This window comes from Babylonia areolata, chromosome 2 (assembly GCF_041734735.1).
Source record: "Babylonia areolata isolate BAREFJ2019XMU chromosome 2, ASM4173473v1, whole genome shotgun sequence".
Classification (NCBI taxonomy): Eukaryota; Metazoa; Mollusca; class Gastropoda; order Neogastropoda; family Buccinidae; genus Babylonia; species Babylonia areolata.
Genome location: NC_134877.1, coordinates 9,356,189 through 9,375,254, shown reverse-complemented (window position 1 = coordinate 9,375,254; position 19,066 = coordinate 9,356,189). Strand labels below are relative to the sequence as shown.

Here is a 19,066-nt window from a genome sequence, read left to right as displayed (position 1 = left end):
TACAAAGAGGTTAAGAACAATTACTTAGGTTGCAGTCAAGCACTGAGCCTCCATGTCAGAGCCTGTGGAGATACTGAACACCCTTTGGAGTTCTTGTTTAACTCTTTCACCGCCAGTCAATTTAGAGTGCAAAATTCCCTTGTGCTATAAACACAGAAAATATGATGTCTAAGAATAGCTGGGGATTCCTCTTGTGATGTGTAGAAAATATGACCTGTCCTACCACCGAACATAAAGAGCAGTAGGTTCATGGATAACAGACCCATGATCTGGTCAGCCTTCAGTGGCATAGTCTTCAACCTAGCTGTTGCATAAATGCAAGTTTAGCAGTGAAAGGGTTAAGTTTTGTTTTACCCTTCTTTAATGACATGGCAGTGAAAGGGTTAAGTTTTGTTTTACCCTTCTTTAATGACTCTTCAGTTTTCTTCCATGTTAAACTATTTCCTTCCATGCTGTCATTTCATTGCATTTCTCAGTTTGAGGTGGCTGTAAAGACTCTGGTACGGAGTTCATAACCAGAAAGACTTTACCATTGACCACCACACTTCCTAATAGACCCCCAAACATCATAACTATAATATGCAGCATTTTGTTTATCTTCCTGTTTGTGAGGGGAAAATGGTCATTCAAAAAAGTCTTTCCAAGTACATGAGGCCTTATGTGTAGTGTTTTACAGCGCTCTGTAATTGTACCCATTTTTTTGCACATCAAAACAAAAATCAACAGACAATGTAACTTTTTTTGCAGCTTCTTCAATCAGAAATCAAGTCCCACACCATCATACATGGTCAACTTTATCCTTTAGAACAGCTCTCAAAAGCTGCCTATTTAAGCTTTATGATACTCCTGAAACTTATTCTTTTTTACTTTACCTGTTGTCTGTCTGCATGTGTGCTGCAAGTGAATTTATCCATGTGATACCCATTTTGCTCTGTTATATGGATGTCATGTGTGAATGAATGTATGTCTGTGTATGTGCGTGTACATGTCTGTGAATGTGTGTGTGAGTTTGTGTGCATTTGTGTTTATGTTATGAGCATGGGGGGAGGCTGGTGTGGGTATGGCCTGAGAGTGTTTATGTTTAAAAGTAATTATGTTTGATTATTTTTGTGCTTCAAAGTTGTGTGTGTGTGTATTTGAGAGAGAGAGAGAGAGCAAGGTAAGTGTGCATCCATGTGAGTAGGCATGTGTGTGTGTGTGTGTGTGTGTGTGTGTGTGTGTGTGTATTTTAATTTTTTGTCATTGTTCCTTTGCATTATTATAACTCTTTGTGAAACACATAAAGGTAATAATTATCTGTATGAGAGAAGTGCACTACAGAAATGTTTCATTGCGATAATTAACTGTCACAAAGGGTTCTACAAGTACAAATGATAGTTTTTTTTGTGTTTTTTTTGTATTTGTCAGGTGACAAATTTCCTTTTTTCAAACTTGAATGATGCTTGTTTTTAGAATTTGATTTCTCCGTATTATGTTACTGGGTGCCTTCTCTTGAACTCATCATATCTTATTTGCATTATTTTGCTGTCAGCACAAGCTTTCAGCGCTCTGATAGTGAACGGTATGCCACATGGGACAGTTCCCAGCAGAGGTATGCGGTGGATAGAGAGGACATGGATATCAGCCAACCTGGTGGTCGTTCTGACTCCCATCTTCTGACAGGCACAGGGTCACTGACACAGTTTGGAGCTAAATTAGATCTTAGACAGCGCAGTGGCTCTCTGGACCGTGGATGCAAGTATGTTGTTACTTGTGGGTTGTCTTTTTTATATCTTTGTAAATGTACAGTTTTCTGCAAATTTCTTTTGTGTGTGAACAGTGCAAGAATGAGATCACAAACAGAAAATATAACTGAGATTTACTGTCTTCATCATGCATGGGGATGTCCAATGGAAAGTGGCAGTTGGTTGGGCATTGGACTTCTAATCCAGTGGTCACCAGTGATGTGGGTTTTAGACCACGTTTGCACAATGTATTGTGTTCTTTGGAAAGGCACTTTACTCCAATTTTCCTTACTCCATCCAAACATAATGGCCATTTAACTTCGATTGGAGAAGGTTAAAATGGCAGAAGGAGAGGATTGGGCCCCGCCTTCCTGTGCTGACCCCTAGATGCAGTAAATACAAATTCACTGCCCTCATGGCCGTAAAAGGTTATGGGTCCTTTTTTTTTAAAACCCACCAGCAAGGTGTGTTTATTATGAGTTCTAGAGTAATGAAAGTAACAGAGATGAAGATCAGCTTGTATCCATCCTTGGGTCCATTTTAGGGCTTACATAAAATATTTTTCTATTCACCTGCTTTTGGTACATGCCTTGCCTCGTGCATCATGAATGAAAGAACGAAAGTGGTGGTACTTGTAAATTTGTCTTGTCACCAGTGTGATTCCCAAAATTCAAGCATTCTTTTGTTGTTGTTGTTGTTGTTGTTGTTGATTTCAGGCAATTCTTAGCTCATGTGTGTGTTTACACACAAATTGACTCATGTAATAACCGTGTGTTTCAGTTGTATTTGTGTGCCCATGGTAAACATAAACGATTTCATTTTCTTTGGAAATACTTCAATGACACAAAATTTGGCATAAAATCGAAAACAACAACAACATAAAAACAGTTCTTTCCACACGTTCTAAGTATAACAGCAATGCACTTCTGGGAAGGGCACAAAAAATTCTAAAGAAGCCAAAAATGTTTCCAAAGTCATATTACTGTTTCATTTCTCTTTCTTTTTCCACAAAACTTAGCACTTTTATATATCATAATGAGACATTGATTAACAGCAGTCATTTTATCAATTTTAGCGTAAATAGAAACTCAGACTTCAACCCTGACTGTGTAGCTGTCAAATGCAAAAGAAAGAAAGAAAAAAAAGAAAGAAAAAGAAATCGTGGGCTTACAGGCCTCATTTGTGTTTAAACAGAAAAGATTACCCATAATGATGATGAATTTTTTTAACTGCGGCTTTATATCCCAGATCAAAATAAGATTTACTAACTGCAGTCATAAAGTGTACTGCCACATCATCTGCTGACATAATTTCAGAAAAGTCTGATGTCAAATGCACTGAACACTGCAATTCAGTGACAATGTTTTCAGCAGTACCAACAGGGCAGGCATCTGAAAACAAACAAAAAATCTACAGCTTCAGCCAGATTTAAAAAAAAAAAATTTACCGACAGCAAAGATAAGACTTCAAAGATGCCCTAGTGACATGTATTTTTGCATAGCTAAAAATAGCTTGCTTTCCAGTGCTGTGCCTCATTTATGAGCTTGTAGCAACAAAAGTCAAGATTTGGGTCCAGTGCTAACTTCTAGTCACCTACAGTTAAAATAATATGGTTATTGTACCATCTCAGTTTTACAGTGAAATAAAATTATGGATTGTCTCTATTTGATACATACATAAATAGAAGGAATAAGTCACTCCCTGTTGTAGTAAGAGATAATACTGGTTTGTAATTTCCCTTTTCATCATTTTTATGTTATTGGATTTTGAATTTAAAAAATATCATCAATCAGAAACGCAACACCTCAGAAGGATGATCTATAGGAAACAATGAAGCATTTACAGCCCCATTCTGTATCCACATATTTTTTCAACTTTGTTTGTCAAAATGTATGTTTTGAAGACCATAATTTGATGGGGCTTTTTGCTTTAGATAATGAAAAACAATTCATATACACATGTTCCCTAATCCTAGACAGTTTAATGATGAAATAGTTGAGTCATCCATTACTTCAAATCAGCAGAGGATTTAATGCTAAACAGCACAAATTAAGCATTCTTTCAATTAATGATAGAGGTGTATGCACCATTTGATGATACCACATTGTCCTGTCTAACTTCACAGTGATATTCGTAAAACTGATCTGACATGCGAATGATAGCAAGCAGTCCATTTCAACATCTCAAAATAGATAAACAAAACAACAAACAATATAAACATACACAAATACATTGTCACAAGATGGTGAATCCTCAACATCCAGTGACATAGTTGGTCTACACACTAGATGCGCTGACTCTCCAAAATAACAGAAGTTGACAAAAGAATTATTATTTAATAATTTTAATACACCCCATTATCAAATTACACACAAAATCAAAATAGAATATATAAATCAAATTAATATGTTTTACTTTCACCCATCCACACAATCGCACTACCCAAACCACCCCCAAGAAGAAAATAAATAAATAAAGTTTGTCACATCACAGCCCTCCCCACTGTCTCCAAAGTTCACAGTCACACACTGTGATGCCACTTAGCTTGGCAGCTGAAGTAGATTGGCCTTTATGGTGACAAGTAGTTGGAGCAGGGTAGAGGTGTAGACAGTGACAGGCACTCGTGTTGAAACGCAACAGACGTAGGAGAGAGGTGGAAGGCATCAACAACGATGACAATGAAGAAACTTGAAGAAATTAAGAAGATGGACTGATGGAATTGATGCAACTGTTGAAATCTGCAACAACAGGGGCACAGGGGTGAAGCCTTTGCCGAACAATAAAGGTTCCATTACTAATCTGCTCATTCATTGGCTCAGACATTTAAGCATTTAGCCACAACAACTGGCCAGTATGACCAAAAAAATAGCTGAAACTGGCAGCACTATTCACAGCTCATCAGCTACCACATTATTCTCTGTATCAAATTGCACATTGTCTTCCACATTGTGTACAGTGTTAACTAGTACCTAGCACACAGTACACAACCAGTACTGAAATAGATCTGCATATGCCAAACACACAGGAAATTAACCCACTGGCAAAAATATCATCACACATTATTTTACAATGCTTACACATTTTTTTTTGAAGCACATTCCTTGACAAAAAGGAATAATCATGTACAAAATACATACACTGACAGTATCAGTATCAGTAGCTCAAGGAGGCGTCACTGCGTTCGGACAAATCCATATATGCTACACCACATCTGCCAAGCAGATACCTGACCAGCAGCGTAACCCAACGCACTTAGTCAGGCCTTTGGGGGGTGGGGGTGGGGGAACAAAAAAACAACAACAAACAAACAAACAAAAAATAAAATAAAATAGATAAATAGATGAATAAAATAAAAGGAAATAAGTAAATAAATAATAGATAAATACATAAAAAAAAAGAACTACTACTACTACTACTAATATTTATAAGGTGCAAAAACTTGATGAAGTGAACTGTAAGCATACAAAAAACAAAACAAAAAACAAAAACAAAAAACAAACAACAACAACAAAAATATATATAAAATAAATAAATAAATAATAAAATAAAATAAATAAATAATAAAATAAAATAAATAAATAAAAAGACAACAATGATGATAAATAAGCAAATAAATGTAAAACATGCAGACACACATTCACACATACACACACATATGCATAACAGATATGCAACAAACATGCAGTTTCACAGATATGAAAGCACAATCAAATACACATAAACGTACATGAGCCCCATCACACACACAAACACAAACACACACACACACACACACACACACAATTACCCTGCACCCCCCCCCTCCTCTACAGACTCATTTCTAGGCTACGTATCGTAACTTCCACGGCACACACACACACACACACACACACACACACACACTGACAATGATGCATGAAGCATTCTCACAAAAAATACAGGAGGCAAGGAATCAGCTTTACGACTGTGCTGAATCATTGTGTCTTCCAGTGCCGCCCGTCACACAATGTTTCGTAAGCAAAGCATTTAGTTTCAAATGCAATAATATAATATCCCTCTTTTTCTTTTCTAAGAGAGTTCTTCAAGTTAGAATAAAAACACAAGGGACTTCAAATAAATCATCAAAGGAATTAACTATGTCATGTCATTCCTAATCTTTTCTTCTTCCATTCATTCAACCACATTAATTTTGTTTCAAGTCTTTGTGAAACTGTTGTAATGAACAATCTCATGTCCATTTAACATCCATAGTGTGTGTGTGTGTAGAGTTTATTGTGTTGATGTGCATATTTGACTCTCTCACTCATCACTATTAATATGGTATCATCCTATTACAGTTTGGACAGCTGAAACTGTAATGAATATGGGTTTTTTGATAACTGAAAATGGGTAAAGGTGTGTCAAATGAATTGTTATCCAGATCCATTGTAGTGAATAATCTCCATGCTGGTTTCTCTCTTCAATCGTCTCTGTAGAGTGCTGGCTTTCTGATAACCCTGCCATGTCAGGTGATGACAGGAGGATCTTCAGTGTGAGTTTCTTCTGTGTTCTCTCAAGTCTCCATGAGTCACCAAGAGGGGTGATTGTCATGTCTTGGTCTGGTACATGCCGGTCTCTCTGGTGTACCCTGACTTGACATTGTGGAAGGTATGCTCTTTCTCATATGATTATCTTCTGATTTCTTAATGTTGTGTTCTGGGAACTCGTCCTGCTTTGGCTTTCTCGGATGTCACTTCTGTTCCTTCTGAGGACATTTCCTTGACTGGTTTTAACATTGTATGATCTAGATTCTTTGGATTTACTGACTCCTGCTGGTGACCAGATTCTCTGTTGTTTGTCAAAAACCTGAACAGCTTTGTTTTCATGAAGAGGTGGGAGACACTGTCCAGCGTTCTTGTTGTTCTCCTTCATTGATTCCTCCTTTCATTACATGTGTTCTCTGTAGATGTGGTCTTTGGGGCCTGGAGTCATCCTGGAGTCTCATCCTGTTCGCATTTCTTGATTGTCTTCTTTATTGTCTGAACTTGTCTTTCAGTAAACCCGTTTGACTGTGGGTATCTTGGTGACGATGTCACATGTTCAATTCCCCATTTGCACAGGAAATCGTGGAATGGCTTGCCCTGATATTTTGGCCCGTTGTCGCTAATAATGATGTCAGGTCTGCCAAACATAGCCAGTGTTGTTCCACTTCTTCAGTGATGGCAGCACTGGTTGTTTTAGTCAGTTCTGCGATGGCTGGGTATTTTGAGTAGTAGTCGCAGATGAGCATTAAGAAATGACCTATCTCAAACATGTCTGTGGCAAGTTTTTTGTCCAGGGTGTGGTTGGAATGTCATGTGTAAGTAATGGTTCCTTCTGGTTGGCATTGGCGAGTTCTTGGCATATGTCACATGATTTGATCATCTGCTCAATGTCCTTATAAATGTTCAGCCAATATGCACATTCCTTTGCCAGTGATTGTGTTTTTTCAACTCCTTGGTGGGCTTGGTGGAGTTTGCTCCAGATGACTGTTTGCATACATTTGGGTATGATCACCTGTGGTCCTTTGAAGATTATACCATCTTCAATTGTCAATAGGGTCTTATGTCAGTGGGAAGGTCTTTGATGCTCTCTGGCCATCCGTTGATGATGGTTTCCATAAGGTTGTTGAGTACTGGCTCTGACTTTGTGGCTTCTCGCAGGTGGAATTGCTTCGTTGGTGTGAAGCTGATGAAATCAAACTCACAAAAGCAGATCTCGTCTTCAGACAGGTTAAGTCCATCAACTCTGAGTTCAAGATCTGTGTTGCATGACAATGTGTTTGCCAGTGTCATTGTGTTGCCAGGTCTGTACTCTACATGAGTCGTGTCCTTGAACCTTTTGAAGCATATGCTAAAGGCGAGAGGTGCTTTCAGGAGGGGTCTCTGAGCAATCATCTCCAAAGGTTTGTGATCTGTGATTACCTTGAACGGTCGGCCACACAGGTAGGTGTGGAATCTTGTGATCCCAAAAACCACTGCCAGCATTTCCCTATCTGTATTGGAGTAGTTGCTCTGTGTTGTGTCTCAAGGCCTGACTAAGCGCGTTGGGTTACGCTGCTGGTCAGGCATCTGCTTGGCAGATGTGGTGTAGCGTATATGGATTTGTCCGAACGCAGTGATGCCTTCTTGAGCTACTGAAACTGAAACTGAAACTGTGTCTAAAGATTTGGATGCAAATGTCACTGGGAATCCATCCTGAAGGAGAGCATCTCCAAGGCCTTTCATGGAGCTGTCCACTTCAAGGACTGTGGGCATGCTGGGATCGAAGAATTTGAGACACGTAGAAGTTGATACAATGGACTTCAAAGCTGTGAAGCAATGAGACACGTAGAAGTTGATACAATGGACTTCAAAAGCTGTGAAGCAATGGATGTGATCCTCTGATATCTCAAATGGCACGTAGTTCATTAGGAGCTCTCTCAATGGTTGAGACTTTGTTCTGAAGTTTGGGATGAAAGTGGATAGGCAGGTCATCATGCCAAGAAATCTCTGCAAATCTTCTTTGTCTTTGGGGGCTGGCATGTTTTGGATGCCCTGGATTTTAGCTGGGTCTGAGTATATGTTCCCAGGGAAGGAGATCTCATGCTGATGAATGTGGCACTTCTCTGAGTTGAAGACCATTCCACATTCTTTCCATTAGCCTGTGCAGGTTCTTGTCATGCTCCTCTTCATCTTTACCATGTACATTTACATCATCAGTGATCCCCACTACACCTGGTAGGTCCTCAAAGATTTCATCCATCCTTGCTTGGAAGATGTCCTGAGAAACCTTCAGTTCAAAGGGAAGACAATGCCAGCAGTGGGGTTCTGAATGTTGTCAAAAGCTGACTGTCATGGTCCAGGGGTATAGACCAGTATCCAGCTTTCGCATCAAGCTTACCAAAGTCCGTGGAGCCAGCAAACTTTGGGTTGATTTCTTCTAGGGTAGGGACTTTGTAGGTACAGCACTTCAAAGCGTTGTTCAGTTTTTGAGGGTCAATGCATATTCAGAGTGATCCATCCTTCTTAACTGAGTATGCCAAACTTGAGCACCAGTCTGTGTGTTTGGTCACTTTCCTGATGACACCTTGCTTTGCCATCTTCTCGAGCTCACTTTTCATCTTCACTCTTTATGTGGTGGGTCAATAAAAGCCTCAACTCTAGGTTTTGAGCTGTTTCTTTGAAGGTACCTAGAGTATCGAACTGTCCTGGAAATGCCTTCATGAGACCATGGATTGTGGATATGTCACTGAGGTCAATTACATTGCAGTTGATGGTTACAAGGCTTAGCTTCTCACATGTAGGAAGGCATACAATAGGAGGGCCATCAACGTCTACCACATAGAACTTGGCAGAAATGAAGTCTCCTTTATGATGAAGCTGCAAGTACATTGGACCTGTGCATGGAATCTCCCGTCCGTTGTAAGCTGTCAGTCGAGTGTTCTTTATTTTTCTTTTAAAAATTTTTTTTTTTTTTTTTAATTCATTTCAAAGGTACTAAGTAGTAAGTGGTCACATTATTCATACTACTGTTCGTATATATATATATATATATATAAATTTTTTTTTTTTTTTTCATTATACATCTTACATACGTATATATATATATATATATATATATATATATATATATATATAAAGGGAAAAAGAGGGGATAGGGTTCAAGTACATAAATAAAATTTTTAAAAAAAAGAAAAAAAAGATCGGAGCATTTCATATGTGAGTCGGACTCAACACTGTGATAGGTTGACATATAAACTTCAGTTACATCATACAAATGCCAATGGAATATACAGTATCGGGCCTCAAGGATATGATATTTTGATGATATAGGTTAAAAAAAAAAAAAAAAAATCATTTTCACAATTTCTGCACTTGAACTTGATGTGTGGATTATGAAATGAATAGCTTATCAAACATTATCAAAAGGGAAACAAAATTCAATAATAAATGGTCTGGCATCCAAGTGGAATTAACAAATTATTTCAAGAACAATGGCTTATATGGTATCCATGTGTTCTGAAAATCAGAATATCGTAAGTTTACTCGTGCTATGTATTCTTCTGTTTTGTACTTATGCTTAAGCTTACTGAGAAATACTCTCAAAAGAGGGACAGTTTTACTCATTTTATGTTGATAAAAGTACTGTTTTGCCAGCAACAGCATAAAGTAAAAAATGGCATCAGTGTGAATATGTCGATCAACTCCAAGGATAACAAAGTTTTTTGTCAACTGCATATTATAAACATTCATACATCTTTCATTCACCACAGCAACAAAGGCATGCTAGAGTGTTTGGATTTCTGGGCAATCCCAAAACATGTGATCAGTACTGTCTTTAACAAAGTGGCAAAAGTTACAATTGTTATTATTTAATAATCCCATTTGTTTCAAAATCACATTTGTTCCTATGCACCTATGAATAATTCTCATTTGAAACCATTTCAGTTTTACATCAGAGAGTTCATGTAAATAAAGAAAGCAATTTTTCCAATCGTTTTCAACATCAAGTTTTTCATCCCACTTTGTGCAGCGTTTTGGTGCGATATTATTCTCAATCAGAGAGTTGTAGTACATTCTCAGATTCTGGATCCTTTGACCACAGACATTAAAGTTTTAAAGCAAAGTGACATAGAAATGCATCTGTTATTGTCTATAATTATTTTAGTCCTCTACCCAGGTAGGCAGCCTGTTGTGCAAATGGCCCAGAGTTTGTAAAGTGCTTGGAGCTTGGTCTTTGACCGAGGATAGGCACTATATAAGTATCCATATCAAATCAAATATATGCAATGAAACCCTGGGAGAAAAACATGCATAAGTTGATGGGAAGTGGTATACCTAAGTCAGGTCACTCACTAGCCATTGCTACTTTTGCTTTTGTCTACACTGGTGGACTAGAATTTTGTGCAAGGACAGTATTCAGACCCCAGTCAGAGTCTGCACTGGTGGTTGCAGTAAGTCTGTTTAAATCAAATGTAATTTCAAGCGGGGAAATTTCTTTTGGATCAACTTGTGCAGTTTACATATGATTCAACTGCAATAATTCAGATTGTTGATGCAAAAGAAAATTACCAGAAAATAGAAGACTACAGAACATAAATTTTTGTGTAGAGTGTTTGTTACATTTTATCAAAGTTGGAAAGTTTTGATGAAAATGGGGGAAGTTTTAAACTTTTATCTCAATCTATATTATGTGGGAGAATGTGTTTGATCCACCAGTCATAATTTTGACAAAAGAACTAGAATTGATGTTGCTGCCTTCTCTCCCATTGTGTCTGACAGTACTGCCCGGGTATGCTGTGGGTAGATCTGTTCTGTTAATTTTAACTGGTGAAGAATTTGAAATGTACATTGTCATCAAAGCTGTTTTCTTTTAGCTGATCTTTAGGCCTATTTGCTGTTCAAAGGTGCTGAGACAGGTTGTGTTCTCTAGCATGTGATGATGATTGTGGGAGAACAGTGCCAGGTCTTCTTCAAACTCAAGATCTTCGAGTGTTGAGAGGAGAGTCCATCTCATACCTCTTGGTTGATCTTTGGTTGATCTTCGCATCATCCAGTCCATGGCCATATTGAAGAGCAGTCAAAGGTGCTGAGACAGGTTGTGTTCTCTTGCATGTGATGATGAGTGTGGGAGACCAATGCCAGGTCATCTTCAAACAAGATCTTCCAGTGTTGAGAAGAGAGTCCATCTCATCTCATACCTCTTGGTTGATCTTTGGTTGATCTTCACATCATCCAGTCCATGGCCAAATCGAAGAGCAGTGCTGACATTATGCATCCTTGCCTTACTCCTGTCTTTACCTCAAAACTGTTCTTGATGTTTTCTACTTTGCATGTGAAGTTGGGGTAAAAACTCTTGAGAAGAATGATTCTCTACGAGATCCCACAAGCATCACAGGCTTTTTTCTGTGGAAATTCTCAAAGGTCTTCTCAAAATCTACAAAGTTGATGTACAGCTGTCTATGCCACTCTGTACACTGCACAGTGATGTTAGGGTTGATATCTGGTCAGCACATCCTCTTCCTTTCCAAAAACCTGCAGTTTTTTCCCCCTCAGCTGCTTGTCTACTACATCTAAAATTTGTTGTATGATGAACTGCACAATGATTTTACTTGGAGTTGACAAAGGGTTATTCTGTGCCAATTGTTGCAGTTACTCAGGGTGCCCTTCACTGGAATCTTAACAATGACACCCTTTGTCCAGTCATTAGGTATCCTCTTCTCTTCCCATATGGCTGTAATTAGTGGCTGAAACATTTTGGCAGTAAGCTCTGAGTTTACTTTGATTAGTTCCTGGAGGACAGGTTTATATTTTCCACCATTAAAACCCAGTGCATTAATTTTCATAACTTCATAGACCATTTTTCGAACCCAGAGATTTGACTTGGAAAGGACATTATTCAGGTTGTCACTGAGGCCAAGTTCCTGGGATTAAAAAACAACAAGAACTGAACTTCCTTGTCTGCGTCCAGAACTTAAAAGCATCATGCCAAAACGCGGTCAACATTTTCCACAGTGGCCCATATGGACTGGGGCCCAGACTGAAAGGCTCTTATCAACCTTTACAGAGCTTCAGTCCACTCCAAACTGGACAATGGCTGTGTTATCTATTGCTCAGCATGGATGTCCTACTTGAAAACCTCAGACCCCATACAGATACACCATCAGGGGCTCGGACTCTGGGAGCATTCTGCACTACACCAGTGTACTGTCTGTATGCTTAGGCTGGGGAGCCCTTCAAGGCCAATGGCAGGCTGAAACTGGCTCTCAACTACTACCTGAAATTACTTTCTGAACTGGGCAACCCTGTGTGATTGCATTTTTAACTCTTGGTACCAGGGCATGTATGAAGTAAAGTCCATGCAGCATCCCTCCACTGGGGATGTATATTTTTTCTCACATTGACAGTTTGGATATTAACATTAGAGCCATCGATTTTTCAGAGTTCCCAGACAAGCCTCTGAGGACATTCCAGATGCCTGCTGTACACTTTGCTCTGGCTGTGCACAAGAAAGATGCTACCAGTTTCTGCCAAATCTGTCCTGTTACTAAGTCTTTATGGACAGCTCAAAGGCATGAGGACTGCTGCGTTCTGCCTGCCCACTGCAAACTCCCCCTTCACTGAACTTCTCCCTTCTGAAAGCTGTGTATACATGGCTGAACTGATTGCCATGGTTCTTTCTTTGAAACTGGCTCATGATTATCTTTTTTTTTTAATTCTGATTTTTTCAGACTCTCTGTCAACTCTTCAAGCCATTGCTGGTCAAAACATTGACCATCCTATGCTGGTGGAATTCCATGAACTCCACACTAACCTTAAACACAAAGGTTGCAATGTTATTCTGGCTTGGGTCCCAGATCAGGTGGGCATTTGAGGGAACAAAGTTCCGGATTGACTGGCAAAGAGTGCCTTTGATCATGAACCATTTTCTCATGACACATTACCTTACATGGACCTTAAGCCAAGAGTTAATTCCTATGTGAGACACACCTCTGGCAGGAGGAATGGAAAATTCAGACGGACATGAAGCTGTTTCAGAACCATCCTGACCTAAAGAATTCCTCCCTTCTGTTGTACAGACACATTCTCTTATACTGAAAGGTGAAGGACCTCTGTGGTGTTTGCTGTGCAACAAGCCTCTGAGTATAAGGCATCTTCTGATCGACTGCTGGGATCTGGATGATATCATGCTCAAACATTTCATGGCTGGCTCCACAAAGATCCTGTTCCAAGGTGTCCCCCTGTACACCTTTTTCAAATTCCTAAGAGAAATGAATGTCTTTTACTTGATTTGAATTTTACGTGGTCTGAGACATATGATGTTGATGTGATCTTTTTACACTGTCACAATATTTTAAACACAGAGAAGTGAGAGAATTGATTCTTTTTTTATGTTTTAGTTAGCCTTTTAACATTATTTTGTGTTCCTTGACTGATTTTAAGATGAGTGATCAGCCCTGAAATGGCCCTTTTGCAGTCGGCAATGCTAAATGCAAGAGGATTGAATTGATTTGATCCTTTCAGTATATCCTGACATCAGTGAAGTCCTCGATTCAGTTTCAGTTTGAAGGTGGTGTGGAAGCATGCAGATGAATCCATACACACTATGCACTATCTGATGTAAAAAAAAAATTTTTTGAAGGGAGCAGATGCCTGATCTTTAAATAAACTCCATGTGTTGAAACCAGAATGGCTTGAAACCCATAAGATATAGATGCCTGCTTTGGCAGTCAGAAAATTTGAGCAGCACTCCCAAAGACATTCATCAAATGGATGCACTTGATTGGGTGGCCCCAGTCTTCCCATTTGACCCATAGTACGCTCATCTTAGACTTGGGATAATCCAACAACAATAAGGTTGAACCTGCATTCTTCTAGTCTTCATTGTGTGATGCAAACCTCATTGCTACTATTGAATGTATGCCAGAAGAAAGTAGTGCCTTACAGTATATAGCCTGGAAGGGTGAGGATGTGAACCATTAAAAGACATTGTATGTGTGTGAGCATGTTGTACTGCATGTATTTCAGCCGAATTATGACTCTTACTGTAAGGGTCTCACACATGTAGATCTGCTGCCTGACTCTTCTTCCTGTCACACACACAGACACACCTCTCGGGTCCTGGAGGGGGTCAGGCTGGCTTGACCCTGTCCCCGGGGGGTCACTACCTCCTCGTGGTCGGTAGGCATAGTGGCCAGTGATCGAGCGAGCTATGTCGGTGGGGACATCAGTGCTTCTAAAGGTTTACTGCTTTCTAGACCTTAATTGACAGCCTACATAGCCATTGTAGTTGTTCAGGCAGAATATGTGGTGGTTTTTGTACTGATGCCCCTGGTAGGGCTTCCCATGCTGAACAGGTCGTGAGTGAGGCCCAAACTAAAAGTGACCCACTGTCCCTTTCGTTCTTCTCTCTTCTTTTTACCGGTTCTTTTTCTGTCTTCAGCTCCCCATCAAACCTTCTTTTCCACATTCTTTTTTCTCTGTGGCCTTCTTCAGGCCCGCCGTGTTTGCTGTGCGGCGCGACCTGTGATGGAGGGGAATGAGATCCTGGGGATTGAGAGAACATGCTGCTCTCAACACTTCCCTTTGGCTTGGACCTCTCCTAAGACACGTGGCATACATTAGCCCGTATGTGTCAATCGGCTACCCCTACATGGGGCTGGGTCAAGACTGGCATTTGAGAGGCTGTTTAAGTTAACCCCCACAGTGTCCAGTTCTCTGTTCCCGGGAGCTGGGCATGATCGGGGAGGATAGAGTTAGTTCTTGACTGTTTGTTGTATGTCCCTCCCGAAACCTGGAAGAGGTCAAGCTGGTGTTCCCTTGACCTTGGCCCCTAAGTTGGACCCCATAGTTGGTGGGTAAGGGAGGGATGAATGCTAAAACTAAAACTATGGCTTCCACTCACATGTGTGTGGTTCGTCCGTTGGGATCGACGAGGACCATCTAGTCATCCTGGGGGTGGGTGGGTTGGGCTCTGTGGGTGCACAGATGACTGATCAGGCCAATCCGCACCCGGAAGGTTCTGATGCAGTGTGGACAGGGGATGGTGGCGGCTGTCAGGGACTTGCTGGCACTGCTTTTCCTGGCCTGTCTGCGTTGCTCTGCTGCAGTGATTCTGTTGGCCTCACAGGATTTGGTGCCTTTGTGGACAGCTGAACGCCACTTTGGTCTGTCCGTTCCACTCACATAATACCCCCAAAAGTGGTGAAGAGGAGGAGACCAGGAATGGAGAGCGACTCCGACTCCAATTCAGAGGTCTGAGAGACCTCTGGATTTTGGCCATCATGGCTCATGGTGGAGGGTGCTGATGCTGACAATTACAAACCTTTGTCAGCTCTCAGCCCCTACGCCATCCAGAAAGGATTCCAAGGTCCAGCAGGTACCCTGAAGTCCATCAAGCGGCTAAGGACCGGATCCTCTTTAGTGGAGTGTACATTGAAAAGACTGTCTCAGCTTCTGCAGAAAGCTGTCACATTTGTGGATCGGGCGGTGAAGGTCTCCCCTCACAAAGGGCTGAACTGCTCTAAGGGGGTAATTAGATGCCCTGATCTGAGAGGAGTATCAGAGGCGAAGATAAAGAAAGAGCTGTCCTCTCATAACAGATGTTTACATGGTGATGGTATGCAAGGGGTCAGACAGAGTCCCGACCAACACTTTTTTCCTCACCTTCTGCTGTCCAAACATTCCAAAGGATATAAGAGTTGGTTACCTGCTTGTGAATGTGTCCTTGTACATGCCGTCCCCTCTGCTGTACTGCAAGTGCCAGAAGTTTGGCCATGTGCGAGACTACTGCAAGGAGGAAGAGGCGTGTGGCGCCTGTTCAAAGGCGGTTCACAAGGGCGAATGCGCCAGTCCAGCCCATTGCGTCAACTGCGGAGGCAGCCACCCACCTTCATCTAAAGACTGCCCCACCTGGAGAAAAGAGGAGATCCAGAAGGTGAAGACGGAGAAGAAAATTCCATTCTTTGAAGCTCGGAAGATAGTGGAGGCTACTTTGCCAAAGGCAGGACCATCATACGCAGCAGTCATACGACCCAAGATGGTGAATGTTGCGGTCCAGACGGCGTCCACAGGGATGCAGACAGACGCAGATAGTGTCTTCAACAATCCTTTCAGCAAGAAAGTTGAAGACAGCCCAAAGCGCATCCTTCCACTTGGACTCCGTATTCAGCCACAGATGGAAGATGCTGATCTGGATGTTGGCAGCATCTCAGATTTCTCTAAGTTCTCTGACAGCCCACCGTGGACCTTTAAAACGCCTGAGGTCTGATTTGTTCTGGCATCGTACCATAAAGACTCCACCAGTTCACTGGCCTACAAATCTTACTTTTTGGAACTCTGCCACAAATTTCCCACATTTCAAAAAATCTTCACTGACAGTTCCAAGTCGGAGGACGGAGTCGCTGCATCTGCGTTCTGTCCCACCTTTCCTGACCAGCCCTCAATGGAACACATTCTATCTGACAGCTCAGTGTACACTGCGGAACTGACTGCACTGGTTCTGGTGGTAGAAATGGTTCTTCTTTCAAAACACAAGAGCTTCCTGATCTTCTCAGACTCCTTGTCGGCCCTGGAGGCGATGGCATGCAGGAATCTGACTCATCCCAAAATGCTGGAATTTTATGATGCTTTTACTCTCATAAAAAAGAAAGGATATGATGTTGAGTTGGTGGGGTTCCCGGCAATGTTGGCATTCGTGGTAACGAAAGGGCAGACCAGCTGGCCAGGAACAATGTAAAGGAAAAATTATTGAGATCCTTCGTATCATACACAGACATGAAGCAGAAGGTGAACACTTACGTTAAGGATCTTTGGCAAGAGGAGTGAAACATCCAGATGGACAACAAGCTGTTCCAAATCCGTCCAGACCTAAAAGAGACCCTCCCATCAGCGGTGAAGAATCGAAAGGAGGTGTCTGTGCTGTGCACACTGTGCATAGGGTACACTTTTTTTTACTCATTCTTACTTGTTGAAGGGGGTGGAGGCCCCTCGATGTATTCCCTGTGATGAGTCTCTCACCATGAAACACATGCTCCTTGACTGCTGGGATCTGCATGACGTTAGACACAGACATTACACGGCGGATTCTCTAAACTTTGAGAGGAAAGCTTAAAGCGGTGACTAGTTTTTATTGTACTTTTCTTACTCTTGACTTGAAGTAGTTGCTAACGTGGTGATAGCCTTGAGATGACCTCCTCCTGGGGGGTCACTACCTTGTCGTGGTCGGGAGGCTTAGTGGCCAGTGATTGAGTGAGCTATGTCAGCGGGGGCATCAGTGCTTCTGGGGGTTTACTGCTCTAGTCCCAGGTCTTAATTGACAGCCTACATAGCCATTGTAGCTGTTCAGGCTGAATAAGTGTTTTTTTGTTTTTGTTTTTTTGTACTGATGCCCCTGAGAGGGCTTCCCATGCTGAACAGGTCATGAGTGAGGCCCAAACTAAAAGTGACCCACTGTCCCTTTCGCTATTCTCTATTCTTCTTTTTACCACCTCTTTTCTGTCTTCAGCTCCCCATCAAGCCTTCTTTTCCACATTCTTTTTTTCTCTGCGGCTTTCTTCAGGCCCGCCGTGTTCGCCGTGCGGTGCGACCTGTGATGGAGGGGAATGAGATCCTGGGGATTGAGAGAGCACGCTGCTCTCAACATGTCCCTTTGGCTCGGACCTCTCCTAAGACAGGTGGCACACGTTCGCCCATGTGTGTCAATCGGCTACCCCTACGTGGGTCTGGGTCAAGACTGGCAGTTTAGAGGCTAACTATGATAACCCCCGCAGTGCTCAGTTCTCTGTCCCTGGGAGCTGGGCATGATCGGGCGGGGGGGGGGGGGGGGGGGGGGGGTTAGAGCTAGGCTGTTTGTCGCATGTCCCCCCCTCCCCCTCCCGAAACCTGGAAGGGGTCAGGCTGGTGTTCCCGTAACCCTGGCCCCTAAGTTGGACCCCATGATGGGTGGGTAAGGGAGGGATGAATTAAAGATAAAAAAAAAAAGCAAAAAAAAAAGGCTTCCATCCAATCACACCCCCTAAACTTGCAAAAAGGAGGAGACCAGAAACAGAAAGTGACTCGGACTCCGATTTGGAGGTCCGAGAGACCTCTGGATATTGGCCGTTGTGGCTTGTGGTGGAGGGCACTGATGATGACAAGCCCATGTCGGCTCTCAGCCCCTTCGCCACCCAGAAAGGTTTTCAATGTTTGGCAGGTGCATTGAAGTCCATCAAGAGGCTGAGGAACGGAACGTTTCTGGCGAAGATGACATCGAAAAGGCAGACACAGCTACTTTTGTGGACAGGGTGGTGAAGGTCTCCCCTCAAAAAGGACTGAACTGCTCAAAGGGGGTCATCAGATGCCCTGAGTTGAGAGGAGTGTCTGAGGCAGAGATTAAGAGTGAGCTGTCCTCTCAGGGAGTGACAGATGTCTACAGGGTGACAGTACAGAAGGGGTCAGACAGAGTCCCGACCAACACATTCTTCCTCACCTCTTGCTGCCCCAATGTCCCCAAGGACATAAGAGTTGGGTACCTGCAGGTGAACGTAAGTCTGTACGTACCGTCCCCTCTATGGTGCTTCAAGTGCCAGAAGTTCAGACACGTGCGGGACCGTTGCAAGGAGGATGAGGTGTGTGGCACCTGTTCAAAGGCAGCACACCAGGGCGAGTGCATAAGTCCAGCCCGTTGTGTGAACTGCGGAGGCAGCCACCCGTCGTCGTCCAAAGACTGCCCTATCTGGAAAAAAGAAAAGGAAATCCAGAAGGTGAAGATGGAGAAGAAAATCCCATTCTTTGAAGCCCGTAAGTTAGTGGAGGCTACATTGCCGAAGGCAGGTCCATCTTACGCATCAGTTGTCAGACCCAGGATGGTGGACGTTGTGATCC

At 42.0% G+C, this 19,066-nt stretch overlaps 1 protein-coding gene across 2 annotated transcripts in view; it reads left to right on the top strand.

Annotated features, from left to right (window-relative positions):
* Positions 1-19,066, top strand: part of LOC143297329 (uncharacterized) — a 107,053-nt gene that overhangs the window by 86,153 nt on the left and 1,834 nt on the right. For both annotated transcript variants that reach the window (XM_076609627.1, XM_076609618.1), the window contains one exon: positions 1,532-1,738. In XM_076609627.1, the coding sequence (XP_076465742.1) occupies positions 1,532-1,738 (207 nt within the window). The remainder of the gene's footprint in view (positions 1-1,531; positions 1,739-19,066) is intronic.